The sequence below is a fragment of the Penaeus vannamei genome, chromosome 17, assembly GCF_042767895.1.
Source record: "Penaeus vannamei isolate JL-2024 chromosome 17, ASM4276789v1, whole genome shotgun sequence".
NCBI classification, from domain to species: domain Eukaryota; kingdom Metazoa; phylum Arthropoda; class Malacostraca; order Decapoda; family Penaeidae; genus Penaeus; species Penaeus vannamei.
The window spans coordinates 30988652-31003894 of NC_091565.1; the positions used below are offsets into that span (position 1 = coordinate 30988652).

Below are 15243 nucleotides of genomic sequence, written 5' to 3' on the forward strand. Positions count from 1 at the left end.
GTATTTTGCGCGATGGGGGTGGGGGCAACATTTCCGACATTGACAGGGTGGTTGATATGGTATAACAGGACAAGATTCTCCTCCTATATAGACCTTATGGGGAAGGTAGTCTACGAAAGGTAATCTTGGCAATATTGATGCTGGACTTTGGGCTGCCTTCGGGGTGAATAGTGTACCATTTTACTGATACAGCATCGTAGTCAGTGAGGCAAGCAAGAAGGTCGTCTCCACAGTTTGACCAATTTCTTTTCGTAGAAAAGGTAAGCAGTTGGGGAGATGGAGACAGTTCCTGTACATGTATTAAGGGAGGGGTGAGGTTGGATATGGAAGCCTCCAAGCTAGTACAGTGGTAACGTGTTGGATTCTCATCCGAGGGGTCGGCGGTTCGCCCAGGCGCAAGAAGTTGCAATTGTCACCCGGAGGTTACTGCTGTGGCTGGGCACCACGGTAGGGTAAGGACTAAGCTCTGTCGCGTCAGCACTCGCTGACACACGTTGATCGAGTCGACATTTGTCGGCACAGGCCGGGCGAGACTCAGCTTCGCATATCGGACTTATCCTTATCCTAGGACATGGGTTTGCCAGTGAGGTGAACCAGGGTAGATAGTGCTTGGGATCGAGTCTCAGATGTAACTGTGGCAGCGTGAGCGATTAGGACGACTGCGGAAGGAAACTCTGCCTACTTGTTTTTGGAGGCATTGTTGAAAGAGTAGGGTGAGGGGCTGTTGGGGGAACCAGAACAAATCGGTCCCATTTAGCTGGTCTAAAGAGATTACTCAAAAGATTTGAGTAATTCTTATTCTTCAAATGCATTTATCTTTATCATTGACAATTATTAGTTGATTAAAATACTGAAAGCTATAAATAAAGAATATTTACATAAATCAAGGAATAGGGCAGATGGGTAGGATTAAGTGCTCTTAAGAGCCATGTAAAAACAATTTATACACTAAACTTACAGTGGGCATGGAATGTATTAACATGCCACCAGCAGCATTATCAGGTTAACAGAATTTGGTACTAAATGTTCTCCACTTTCTGCTGTACTTAGTAATATTTGTATTGGTGGCAAAAGTTTACTGTATATGTGCAACTGATATCTTGACAAATCTACTGTATAGGTAGATGTTCATACATGCAACAGATCTGTATTTAAGATATACTACCCTTTTCATTGCACCAATGGATATCTTTGCTTTTTCCCTTATGTACACCAATATGATTATGACTTCAAAATATTTTATGACATATATAAGTAGATAGAGATAGGTGTACTTATTCTGTAAGCAGTAAATATCTTATGCCATATATAAGACAACTGCATATAGATATACATACTTATTCTATCATTAAAAAGAGGCAGGTTTCAAATAAAAGAAGTGACATTTACACAATCATTTTACTTCACTGCTTCTCACATTATGTATGAAATATTAAAATTTTTTGCTATCCACAAATAATATAAAACAAAAAGACAAAATTGGGTTATATTTAGAATGTATTGAATGAGTAACACATAGAACTCACAGAGTCTATTTTGGTTCACAGCAATTAAGATGTCCAGCTGCAGTCTATTACAAGAACATTCGAACGATACATGCTAATGGTTAAACATAACCCTTGTCAAGATTTTAAATTTATGTCTTTCCTTCCTGCTACTTGCAACTGTAAGGATTAGAAAAAATAAAATGAAAAATAGGTACTAACATTCATGACTTTACAATGCTTTCACAAAAAATAAAAATAAAAAGAGGAGAGGGAAATCTTCATTCTTTTGGTTAACATCATATTAAATGTGTTAACACCCAAATCTCAAAAGCTATGCAGAAACTAAAGTTCTCTCATGCCTGGTCTTGAGATAGGCCTGGTGAAGTCGCACACCGCTGCTGCACAAATTGCTCCAGGAAATCATTCCTGGGCAAATAACATACATATAAAAAAAAAGGGAGAAAATTTAATAATTTTTCAGACTCTTGCGTGATTATACATTGTACGAGACTCGCAGAAGTTCCATCTAAAAAGGTCTGCGCACATTGCCTGGTCTGTGCGAAAATCTCAGCCAGAAAATAAAGGTACACTGTGTGGCGAAAAATAAACTTCCTTAACCTAACGATGTCTTATTCCTATGGTCGCGGGAATGTGTTGCATCAATGGCCGCCGGTCTGCTCCTGGTACACTTCAATTACATCATCATTCTCCATTTCCAGCTGAAATAAAAAAGAAAAAAAAGGTAAGAGATCTGAGAGCCTCCTTTCATACATAAAATGTGTGGTATAGGAAAGAGTTATGACAACATATTCTCGACACAACCTGTGATATGGCAGGTTAGACTAGTCTTTCCAGACACACTATATATGTGAGAAATTAAATTATTAGGGTTAGACTTATCGTTACTGGCTTAGCTATATGCAGATAAGTGAATCAACATCAGGTATAACAAAATATGTGTAAATATGAGCCATTTTGAATAATTTAAAGACGATACTATTTTCAAGCCAATACAGTTCACAGCCATACTGTAATCTGGTACTTGCTCAACCTCAATATCAACATTTTCTTGACAATATCACTGATTTCCATTCACATTATCAACATTTTCTTGACAATATCACTGATTTCCATTCACATAATTTGCAGGACACCAAAACATATCAACTTAAAACCAAACACCCAAAAATTGCATCATGTGCAATAACAGAAACATCAACAGCAAAGTACAAGTGGGAATACGATAATGAAACATGGAAGTCAAACCGTATCAACGGAAAGAACAGGACAGTGAATAAATGAAGGAACGTAAGGAGCAAGATAAAGTTGCTAAGGCAATTATCACAAGAAGAGAAAGAGATAAAAATCTGATTAAATAGTTCAGTAGAATACAGAAAAAGTTAAAAATGATAAATAAATATATCCAATTCACAACCACCCACACATCTAAAATAATAATAATAATAAAAAAAGGGTGGGGTGGGGAAGACCCTTTCATCACCCCCACATCCAAAAACACTTACAGCTTTGGGCGTTTCTTCGTCGTTAATGCGCCGTCCATCGAAGAGGAAACGCAGTGATGCTACAGGGACTCCCACCCGCTCACTGTATGACTTCTTTAACTTGCCCATCTGTGTGGTCATCTTCACTCGGAAGTGGATCTCATTGGAGTCCTGTGGATGGACAAAAGTTGAATATAAAACCGAAAAAGACAGGAGGGGAAAAAGCAATATTTACAAACTAAGATGATAATCAGTGACATACAAAAAGTAAAAATGATATATAATTTAAGATATAAAAGGCCCCATCCAAATGCTGAAATAATGCCCACAGACTGCTCTTTTACCAGGTAAAGCCTGTGTGCTGGTGTCTGCTACCATTGTAGCTGCTGCTATTACCAATGGAAACAAGTGGCATATCACTAACATGTCTATTCATCTTTTACAATTTCCTAAAAAGGTCTTGTACCATCTCAATTACATTTCTTACAACTCCTACTAAAGCTCTCATTCTAATATATTAAATGTGATTCTAACAAAACTCATCTAGTGACATCTTACATACAGATCTCCTGTTGTTTATTTTTTAACATCAATTAACTATGAATGCCTTTATTAATTAGATGATGATTCAGTGGATAAAAAATTCTACCAAAGATAAGTTACAGAATAAAGGCTTAAATTTTAGAAGCTTTATGTACAGTAAATCAATATAATCATTTGCATCTTCCAAAATTCAACCAAGGATATCTTGTATTTATGTATGTTCCTGAGGATGATTCCCTGGAGTTACTTCACTATAGTCATGTCTTTACTGATTTCACAATGTCTTGGAAACTATCCTTCTCAATGTTTAATTCATACAAACAATAATTCTGTAAAAACAGATAGGAACACTCTCCTAGCACCAGCAGGAAGGCAAGTCATCACATGTATTCAGGGTGTCTCCATAGTAAAATGTACAATCATGCAGGAGTTACTAAATAACAATAAGCCAAACCATCATCTAATATACTGCAGGATGTGCAGGCTGAATAGGAAGAGGTGGGCCAGACCATATGCAGCAGCTACAATGTAGCCCTGTGCCAATAGAGCTGCTTTGTCTGTGGCTTTTGCAGCTGTAAGTACATATCCTTCCACTTCTCCATCCCTTCTCATTTATTTGTTTTATTTCCATCTTTTTAAAATTTCTTTGTATTTGTTTTCTAATCAAGTCTAATCTTAAAATAAGAGTGGATGAGACTGACAAAGGCTGTAATACGTTGCCTACCATTTACTTAGTCTGACCTAACACCTGTCTAACCCTGGTAATGGGTTAAATGCCTCCAAAATATTAAATGAAACCGAAGACAATCTATATCTGTAAAATGATTTGGATTCAATTACTAACAAAAAATAAACAGACAGAAGTGAAAGACAAATGGCCTGAAAAACAAAACAAAAAATGAAAAACCTTGTACACCATGCCATAAGCTGATGTCTCAACAGAAACTTTCTACACATGGATAATGCATAGTGGGATGCAAGATTATTCTTTACAAGATTGTTCTTTTGGGAGGACATCAATATATACCAATCTCGTGTGGTTAGTCTTTGACCACTACTTTCACTTAGACCTAGCCAGCTGAATCCAAAAATGAAGAATATTCTGACAGATGTCTGTGGTATGCAACATCTTATCATAAACAAGGGGAATTTGTTATACTTTAGCTAATATAACATTGAGTAAATTATACAAATAATTATCAATCTAGCTATATCTGGTATTTCACGTTGCACCCTTACTGGTCTAATGGGATGCCATCTAGCCCTGCCCCATTTTTACTACAGTCAATCTGTGATATATTATAAAATGTTTACTTGGTACGTTTTTTGAAAACAGGTGGTTCTGAGGACCCTACCAATATCTGTATTCAATGATGGTAAAGGAGATCTTAGTTTAATAGTTGCCAACTAGATTTTTATTACCCAATAATGATGGGTGTCCCACATAAGTATTTGATATTGCCAAAGACAGATTCCTTTACAAACATTTGCAATTAAATATCCTACATCTATAGACTTGCCCACTATAGCTGGAAAATATTTGATTGATTCCAGTGAAATATTGGGAATATATTCACCATGATCTGGTAAGACAGCAATAGGATAAGTGTGAGACCTTTATACCACAGGCATTCAGGTGTTTGTATATCTTGAGCATCATGGTGTTCTGAGAGAAACTACAACATAATCAGTGCAGTGAACTGTGCTGGCATTATTTCAATTTGTAGGTATTCATCAAGTGCTGGACTCCCATTCCTGTTCTGCAGAGATAATTGTTACAGTGCAATTTCCAGTATTTTGAATTCCTAGTTTCCTTCCTAGGTTGTTGACTAGAATAGCAGAGACGCATTATATTCACACACACTTCAGACACGATTAAGGTTCTAACCATCTAAACATTAATATGAATTAAACTTTATTAACACCCACACAAGTATCCACAAGAAACACCACTGACAGAAACTGGAGACTAATGAAAGGTGTCACAATAACGGAGGACACCTTATTTTGAAAGCTATTTAGCCAAAAAGGCCTACTAGATACAACATCCAAAGGCCAAAAAAGCACATACAGCCTCTCTTCCTGGCTTTGGCACCCTTCTTTCCTCCAGAACAAAAAAGAAGTCTTGGTGTTCTGGGGGAATTAAACATGTATAATCTGTAAAGGGGATCCAGGGGTGGAGTCACCAATAGAGGCTTAGGTAAAGTTGCTTAGTTAGAACATTTTATGGAAACATTGGGCTCCATTTCTATACATTTAACAAAAGCTGGCATATCTTTTGGTAAATTTTTAGAAATCAACAGTTCCAAATGTAGAATTTCAAACGTTGGGTGACATTTCTGTTAAGATTTGTTAAGATGGTTTTTGCTTTTTTCATGTATTATTATATCTATTGTATTTCAACCTCTTTTACTCCAGTCTGAAGCAGATGTTATAAAAACCTGGCTATTTGTTACATTGGCTGTGATACTAGATACTCTAATAATGCACTTTAGAAGTTTCTCAAATGGGGTACCTCTGCAGACTATCATACCAGACTATTCATCAGATGAATAGTGGGGCACAAGCTTTGATTTGACAACTGTAAAGAAAGTACATTTTTCGTAAAGATGAGCCAAATTTCCCACAAAATTACCCTTTTAAGATTATTTGAAGGTAATTTAAAAAGTAAAAAAGTGCAAAAATGAAAAACCCGAGCCAAGATTCGGCCTCAGATATTTGACACTACATTGCATGAATGAATGAGATGAGCCCCAGCCTAAACAAATAAACTACGATAAAGATAGCTGTATGAACCAAAAACCTTCCTAACTTGGGGGCTATGCCCCTGGACCCCCCTCCCCCCATGACAGCCTTGCTTCCCTAGCTGACTGCCATGCATCCCTAGACGACTGCTGTGCTTCCCTTGCCAATCGCAGTACTTCTCTAGCCGATTGCTGTGCTCCCCTAGCCGATCGCCGTGCTTCCCTAGCCAGTGCGATAACCAAACTAAACAGGAATAAATACCTGATTTAATCAGCCAGAGGATGGGTACAGCTCTGAAGACACGTTGTTTAATATCAAATGTGCACTGTTCCTTGCACTTGGGGCACTCAAGTATTTTTAAAAACGAATCAATGGTCTTGCACTAATTCAGTAAGCGTTTCCATTTATCTTCACATTGTTTCGTGTTATAAATCATACCACTGAGAAACCATTTCACAGGTTCATTACACTCTCTGCGGCAGTTCGAACAACACGCGCAACCATGGTGAAATGACTTCTGACCCAATGGCCATTGATGTATCACTGCGCCATACACTGACGTCACACCAAATTTTGAGGAGTGTAAAATGTGAAGAGATTAGAGAAATTAATTAACATAATGGTAATTTACATTGTTTGGAGAGTAACTATCGAAAATCAATGTGATATTAAGCATAAATGTTGATCAAATGATAGATAGTAGTACATGTACTACTTTCTTGAGCGACATCTTCTGAGTTACATGGTTTGTTTACACTGACTTAGCTGATAAGCTAATAAGGGGACTGTCTGCGAGCGACAAATTCCAGTACCTTCATTTTAATATGACAATTATGAATTTCTGTGCTTTAAATTTGACGTCCCCGATTAGTTTACATGCTGTTCTTCCATTTTAGTATCATTTCATGTTCATTTACTAAAATCCTATTGCCTCCAGAATAACCACAAGAAATTGAAATAGGAATATATTAAGAAAACAAAACTACACACATCAATAAATAAATAAGTTCATGGTGATTGGGTGGTCAAACCAGAAAATCATTCAATTTGTCCAAACTTAGTGCATACATACCATAAAGACTAGCAATCAATGCTTTACTATGCGTCATATACAATGGAAAATTTTGAGATTATCGCATAATGTGAACAACAGATACAAAGAATAAAAATTAGAAAATAGGATTTTTTTCCTCACTGCTAATGCTATTATTTGTGTGTGATTATTGAGTGTACTTGAGAGTACCAAATTTTCACATTGCTCCCAATGTTTACTGGGTTTAAGAATATACTGCCTTGGGAGATCATTAGATCTCTGGGTAAAGACTTTGAGCTTGGATTTTGTGATTTTTTGTCAATCTTCATGGTATTGTGTGTATAGGATAGGGTTCATTCATTCACTCGAACTAAGGACAGTCTCTGATGGTGTGGTCTTTATGTGCTTTTAACAGTAAACAATAACTTCATCCTACTATCATAAATTTAGTCTGAGTGATGTCTGTTACATACAAAACTTGAACAAAATTGGATAGTTTACATACCATCTTGCTTATCATTATAATGTCGGTTATTGACAAAGTACTATGTGGATACCACATACATGACTTCATGTGATCCTACTAGCAATTATGGTATTCTTTACAGTGCGGGCACATTCACTAGAGACCGAGTCCCGAACTTCTAGCCACAAAATATATTCAACAATCTAAGTTGCCATAATCAGGCCCGAGTGAAGGGTTGATGGGGGGCTCTGTCCTCCTAACAGCCCCTGGAAAACATGGTCTTCACCTCATATGCACAGCAGCTGAAACTTGAGAGGACAGGTGGACTTGGGCTCTGAGTGGCACTTTGTGATCCCTTTCCCTTATTTATTGGGTTATCCTTCCTATCTGCAGATTATTTCTTGTACCAACAACTCCCAACTTTTTGTTCTAAAAGAATATCATCTTTAATTTCCTTTACTTTAGTGCATCCATACTGTAAAGATTATCCATAATTTCCTGGCCTAAGTCAATGACTAGGTTTGTTGGAGAGCTTTCAAACTGCAAGTCCAACCAAGAGACTCATTTACCCTGGTAGTTAAAAGCAGCAGTTATTACACAAAGTAAATTTCCAGTACCTAAAACTAATCGGAACATGTTGCTCCTTAACCATCTCTTGTTTGTTTATAAACAATGTTCTTGCATGCTATCTCCAACAGCAGCACTACCTGTGGCATATACAACAGTGTGCTACACTACTTTCCCTCAGATGGAAAATATTACATAAACACTGTGCCGAAGTGCAAAAACAACTGCAAGTGCTTGCTGTGTTTTCATCCAAGACAGCCAAGTAGTCTTATTTACAATTCAGTATCAGACATCGCAAGTCAGTCAGCACTGTATCTTCTGACAATGGCTCTCAAGTCATAGCATACAGCTTAAGGTCTGCTGGTGTAACCGATATGCATGGTATATGCATTCTATCCAGGTTTCCACTATTCTGCTAAAATAGGGTACAATGCAGGATGAAGATACTCAGCAATGCAGCCTAAATTCTTCAAAAAATTTACTTCCACTGAGGCTTTGAACACTATTGCATCACAAATCTCTTGCAGGAAATACCAAGAATCCACATCATGTCCTTCAAAATCCCCAAAGGAAAAAACAAAAAAAATTCCCATCGACTGATAGGAATTCTTACTAAATTAACGAAATTCACAGAAGTACAAAGCCTATAAAATTAACAATTTCATAATTAACACAGTGACAATAAAACCAATGAGAAAAACATGAAAACGATTGAGTAGGCCTACCATGCTTGTTAGACGAAAGTACGGATTTATTGGACTATAAAAATACACCGTCCTTACCAGAACGATAAACAATAAGGTCGAATGAACACTCTCACAAGCCAATAAGAGTTACAAAAACATTATTAATGTCCCTATAATACACAACAAAGGCGACTCGAATTTCAAAACGGAACCCGAACACACCCGGTAAAAATACATATATAGGTTAAACGATGAATATTTCCTCTGAAATTCCATAAAAAACCTCTACACAATCACTCGCATGCTCTACTGTACCTAATGTTTATGAAAGCAAAACAAAAGGAAGTAAAATAAGGGTATATTACCTGTCCTACAACTTTAAGTTTGATGTATTCGTTCCCTTCCCCTTCTGGCTTGGCGTCCTGCAGGAGAGGGAGGTGAAGAAGACTTAATATCTCGTTATTTCACATTATTTCACGTCTTTCGGGAATTCCATATCCACCACAATAAATAAAAGAAGTTGCCTGATCGCTCAGGGTGCTCGTAAATGGCGTACTTACAGCGTTATCAGACATTATTGATGAATTTGTTGGAGGAACGCGTGGTCTTCTTCTCCGCGAACAAACAACAAGAACCCAAGTGCAACATCCGGGAATTCGAGAAACAAAGATGGCCGACCCTTTTGGCGCCAGATTCGAAATTGCGTGGGAGAACTAGCTTATTTGTTTCTCATTTACTTTTACTTTTAAATTTCTCTGGTGTCTTCGTTAGTTTGGTTTATTTATTTCTGATGAGAACGTTTTGATTTTTATATAATTTTGCTTTTAAGTGTTTTGCTGTTTGTTTCAAACCTTTGTGTCGCCAGACTCGAACGCAAATGCGCGCGATTTTATTTCCATAATTCATCAGCATTATTTTGAATTTCTATGGTATTTTTAGTTAAGAGCATCAATTTCTTCTATTGAAGAGGTTTCGGCATTTTTCGGTTTAGTCTCCAGGTACTCTGGGTTTTATGTCCGACAGGGCTTGTCTTTGATATTATTCTTTTATCAATAAAGAATGTTAGAGTTGCCATTTTCTATGAGATTCTTTTTTGTCTTCGCGTAACGGCGAAATAGAAAACGGAGGAAGTTGTTGGACACTTCATTGCTTATGAATCTGACATTCGAAATCATCAATAACAAAGAGGCACTCAGTAATTCGCATATAACCCAAATAATTATCTCCAAAGAATATAAAATCTTTAAAATCCCGCCAAATAGCGCATTCATCGATAACGGCCCGACAGTCAGATGGGCGGGAAACTGACATGACTCTTTAGAAGTCTTTCAAATGGATTGCGTCCCGGATGAGAGAAAATCCTTAAATTCAGTCGGACTCGGAACCCAAACGCCCACACGCGCCAAACTCGAATTTTTATTAATATTTCTGAGAAGGTTTTTGCTTATATTTTATTATGATATATGGTTTATATTGATTGCATTCTTATTCAGTCTTGCTTACTCACCTTTAAAAGCTTTAAATTGATAAAGGTAATGTTGTCTGTTTCAAGACACTCATACCATTGAAAAATGCCCAAAGGCGTTTAGAAACGAGTATTTTAGAAGAACAATGGATTTTAGAAAGCAACTGAACATTGATAAAATTATACTTGGTCATTAATCTATCCATTTATCCTGTGCATTTGAAAACACGAGGTTTACAGTATACATTTATAAACAACCCAGATAAATGAACAAAGCATGGGGTTCGAATCTAGCAGTATTTCTACAGAAAATATAATCATTAACCCCCTCTAGAATAGGAAAGTATCAGATCAATGTTGGTTTTCATAAACTTTTCATGCTTTTCAACAGTGACATAATTTTATTTATAAAACTTAACACGATTAAGAAAAGAGAAACAGAAAACGTGAATTGTGCCCATGCTAACCTATTGACCTACTTTCCTCCGGCAGTGAATATGTCCTCTCCTGATTCTTTCGCGGATTTACTCACTGATATTCGGACGCTGTTCTCTTCTGGCGATTATTTTCGACTAGTTTCAATTTATAATAAAACTGTGTGGTGGCGTATTTTTTTTCTTTCTTTCTCTCTCTTCCCTCCCTCCCCCTCCTCCTTCTCTTCGCTTTTCTCTTCCCTAGCTGTCTTTCTTTCCTCTTCTCTCTTTCATTCTTTTCCACTCTTCCTTTCACCTTCCCATCCCACTCCCTCCGTTAAGTGCATCTTCTCCCTTATCTCTCTTTCGTTGGATATTTTCCCATTCTCTCCTCTCTTTCCCTTCCCCTTTTTTTCACTTTCATGTCTCCTCATCCGTTTCTTCCCTCTAAGCCTCTTCGATATGCACAGGGAATGAATATATTTTGAAATTTCACTAATTTTTTATTAACATGATAGGTAGAAAAGATAAAAACTGAATTGCATATGTTATCATGCATTCAAATGCCTCACCGTTTCATCAATCAACAGATGTATCATTAATTTATGCTATACCATTTTCTTATCTATCCATCATCCTCTCTATCTATATTTCCATCAATTTATTCACCTGTCTCTCTACTCACATACAACACTAAGATTAGAACATTTTCTTATCTCTATCCCTTATCATGATATCAATATTTCATCAGAGATATTAATATCATTCAAAGTTATTGCACAGTTTCATTTGTTACTTTGTCGGTTTGTTGAGATTTGTATCTATATGATTCTTTGAAGACGCCATATTGGTATAATTATTATGATTGTTGTTACAATTGTCCTTTAGTCTCATGCCTATTGTTACTTATATTATTACCATCAATATTGCTATCATCATCATCTTTATCATCATAGCTACCATCAGAATAGATGTTATAATTGTGTTTCTTATAATCTTCCACACATATACACGTGTCTGGGCGCATAATAGCATCATTTTACGTCTATTAAAATCTAATTTTAAGTCTACTGTTATCATTAGCATCATTATCATCTTTTATTACTGTAATGATTATCATTATAATTATCATTATTATCAGTTATCATTGTCACTATAATAATTATCATTATCATCAGTTATTATTATCATTATAACTATTGTCATTATCATGTCATAATTATCATTATTATTATTACTGAAGTAGTTAGACCGGCTGTTTATGCCCGGGGTCCTCATAATGGTTAGTATTAGCATCATCATTCTTATTATCACTGTCACATCATTATCATTATTGATGTTATTATCACTATTATCCATGTAATTACAATTATTATGATTCCTATCATTAATGTCGTAACCACTACTATTTTTTCCTGTTTTCATAATTCCCAATATTATTAGTATAGATATTATCCTCAATATCTTTATGATCATTATTCTCGTTATTGCTATTATATCTATAATCATTATCATTATCGTTATCACTATCCTTTCTATTATCATTATCATTGAAATATCATGAAGACGCTAGGACTAAAGGCCCCTAAGTTGACCTCTGTATGACCTCATGTTCAGGATTCGTGATAGAGGATTGATAGGCCTCTTAGACGGGTGACCTCAGCGGATCAACCCAGGTCACTTTTACAGGTGTTCAGACCCTTTAATCGTCTAAATATCCGTGGTGGCAACGACGCTTCTAATGAAATTTAAATGCTGGTACACACCCTAACTCAGACAGAGGGGACATAGGTCAGAGATACCAACAGAGAGGGAGGCACACACAGAAAGGTCAAGGCAGGTCATGTGAGAAGGTAGTCGCTGAGATTAGTGAGTGTTGGCGCGGCCTTGACTAGTGTAATGTGTCGTATTCGCGACTTGTGACCAGCGAATAAACATGAGTGGAAAATCGCTAACAGTTCACTTGGGATTTCGCGTCAGCAGAGATTCCCTACATAATAATGGAAATAATGATAATCATCATCATCGCTATTATCATTATTATTATTATTATCATCATCATTATTATTATCATTATTGCCATTACTATTGTCACTGTCATAATTATCATTATCAGTAATATAATAATTGTCATCATTACCAAGAAGGTTATGTTTGTAGTCGCATTTGTTTGTCCATTGGTTAGCAGGAAACTCAAAAAGTTATGAACATATTTTTATGAAAATTTTACCAGTTAACATATATTGCATTTTGGTGGTGATCCGGATCTAGAATTGAATGATTGCATGTTACCCCAATCGCCTTGACAATGGGGGTAAGTATCATTATTATCTTAACTTCGCGGAGGTTATGGTAATAGGTAGATAGATGATTAAATATACATACGCTTATGTGTATACATATCTATATTAAGTATTTCTATATTTATCTGTATATCTATCAACACATATAATTGTCAACTGATAATTGAAAACAATAGAACTGATATCTACAATAGAACTGTCGTCTACTTAGATATTCTTAACTAGAAAAAAAAACTCAAAATCCTTAGCATGGAATGATTAAATTGGGTTTTCTTATGTACGTCACAGAAATAATCAGCAACCTTTGTAATGACCAACGACTATAGAACATGACATGGAATAATATAATGGATCGACTGAGAACAAGGCGTCAAGTAAGGTTGTACATTAATACCACATTTGTTCAACATTTAAGCTGGAGGAATAATGAATAAATAATTATAAATCCACTCGATGGATTTACAGAATTAGTGAAGCTAGTACGCCAGCTAACCTCTACTCAAATGCCAGGAAAACAAAGGTTATGCAGATAATCAGAAATTCAAATGTTAAAGGAAATGGCCTAATCTACATCTGAATAAATAACGAAAGTACTGAAGATGTCTATGACTTTATGTGTGTGTGTGTGTGTGTGTGCCTGCCAGGGTGCGATGCAGTTACAGATAAAACAGATAATGATGCAATCAGCATTTTTCACGGAACTGAAATATTTAGGGCCTTTTATCAAACTAAGAACACATGCGACAATGAATCATTAATGACATTAGATTATTTACTTACAGTATTTCGTAATGGAAATTAGATAATGAATAATAAATCATGTAATATAAAACACGTTTCTATAACTGATCCAGCTTTTGTGAATATCTTCTTTCACTTGCAGTTTATGGATAATCATGGATACTAAATAAACATTTATGAATTTTAGATAGATAATTAGATAGATAAATAGATACATACATAGGTAAAATATATGTAGTTGGATATATAGATGGGAAAAGATAAATGAACCAAAGGAAAAGAGAAAGAGCTATATAAAGAGAAACAAAAACTGCAGGACACCTAAACGGGCTTGGATGTTTTCGCTGCAAAGGGTCTTGAATCATTAATATTGTTTGTTATGGAGACACTCGCGAATAATTTCCGACAATCTCTGATAATCTCTTATACTCAGATATTTTGACACTCTGGCACTTTCTTACACTGTCTAACATTGATGGTTCCCCATAACCCTCTACATCTCTAACACATTACACATTGTCTAACTGTCTTCAACATTCACCAACACTTTTCTACAATCTGTAACACTCGCAATCTCTACCAATTTCATATATTCTCTAACCTCACCGACACTTGCGCTCCACGACACTACTCTAGGGCTCTTTGATATTCTTTAATATCCTGGCACTGACTCTCTGGCACCCTCTAACACTTAATTACATTTCCAAACACTCTTTAACTTATTCGCACACGCTAATACTTTAACACATTGACAACGTCTTATACTCATTGATACACTCTAAAAGTTTTAGACAATTCTAAACACTCCTTAACATTCTCTAATACTCGCTAATACCCCAATACTCTCTAACACTCTTTAACAATTTCTCTGACCAACCTCTGCCATTCTTTAACATTCGCTGAGACACTTCAACGCTGCCAAAACCATTACGTCATATGAACATCTGTTAATTTTCACACGATATCAATTTCAGTAATCGGACCTTAGTTCTATTTTACGGCAAAAATCACCATGGACAAATTGTGCATCAAACGAAAATATAAAATAGTCAGCCCTTCAAATTTAACATTCAAAGAAACAAAGAAATCTCTTAATGTTCATAGAAAACGCAACATTTAAAGGAGATACTTTTGCTTTACAGTATATGACTCGAACATCAAATGATGAAAACTAAAAACTAAAATAGCATGCCGACGAAATTCAATAAAAAGGAAAAATAAAGTGTAAAATTTATTAACATGGAGGAGGGAAAAATGGCAATGTTTTGCAGAGCCACAGCAGAACGATCCAT

The 15243-nt window shown here is 36.0% G+C and overlaps 1 protein-coding gene across 1 annotated transcript; it reads right to left on the reverse strand.

The window, feature by feature from the left end:
* Positions 1-1384: 1384 nt before the first annotated feature.
* LOC138864565 (small ubiquitin-related modifier-like) lies at positions 1385-14582 on the reverse strand. Its single transcript, XM_070132193.1, has 5 exons — positions 14553-14582; positions 9590-9816; positions 9395-9451; positions 3011-3160; positions 1385-2206 (listed from the first exon to the last, which is right to left on the reverse strand). The coding sequence occupies exons 2-5, from the start codon at positions 9602-9604 to the stop codon at positions 2147-2149; spliced, it is 282 nt and encodes a 93-aa protein (XP_069988294.1). The 5' UTR covers positions 9605-9816; positions 14553-14582; the 3' UTR covers positions 1385-2146.
* Between the last annotated feature and the right edge of the window lie 661 nt (positions 14583-15243).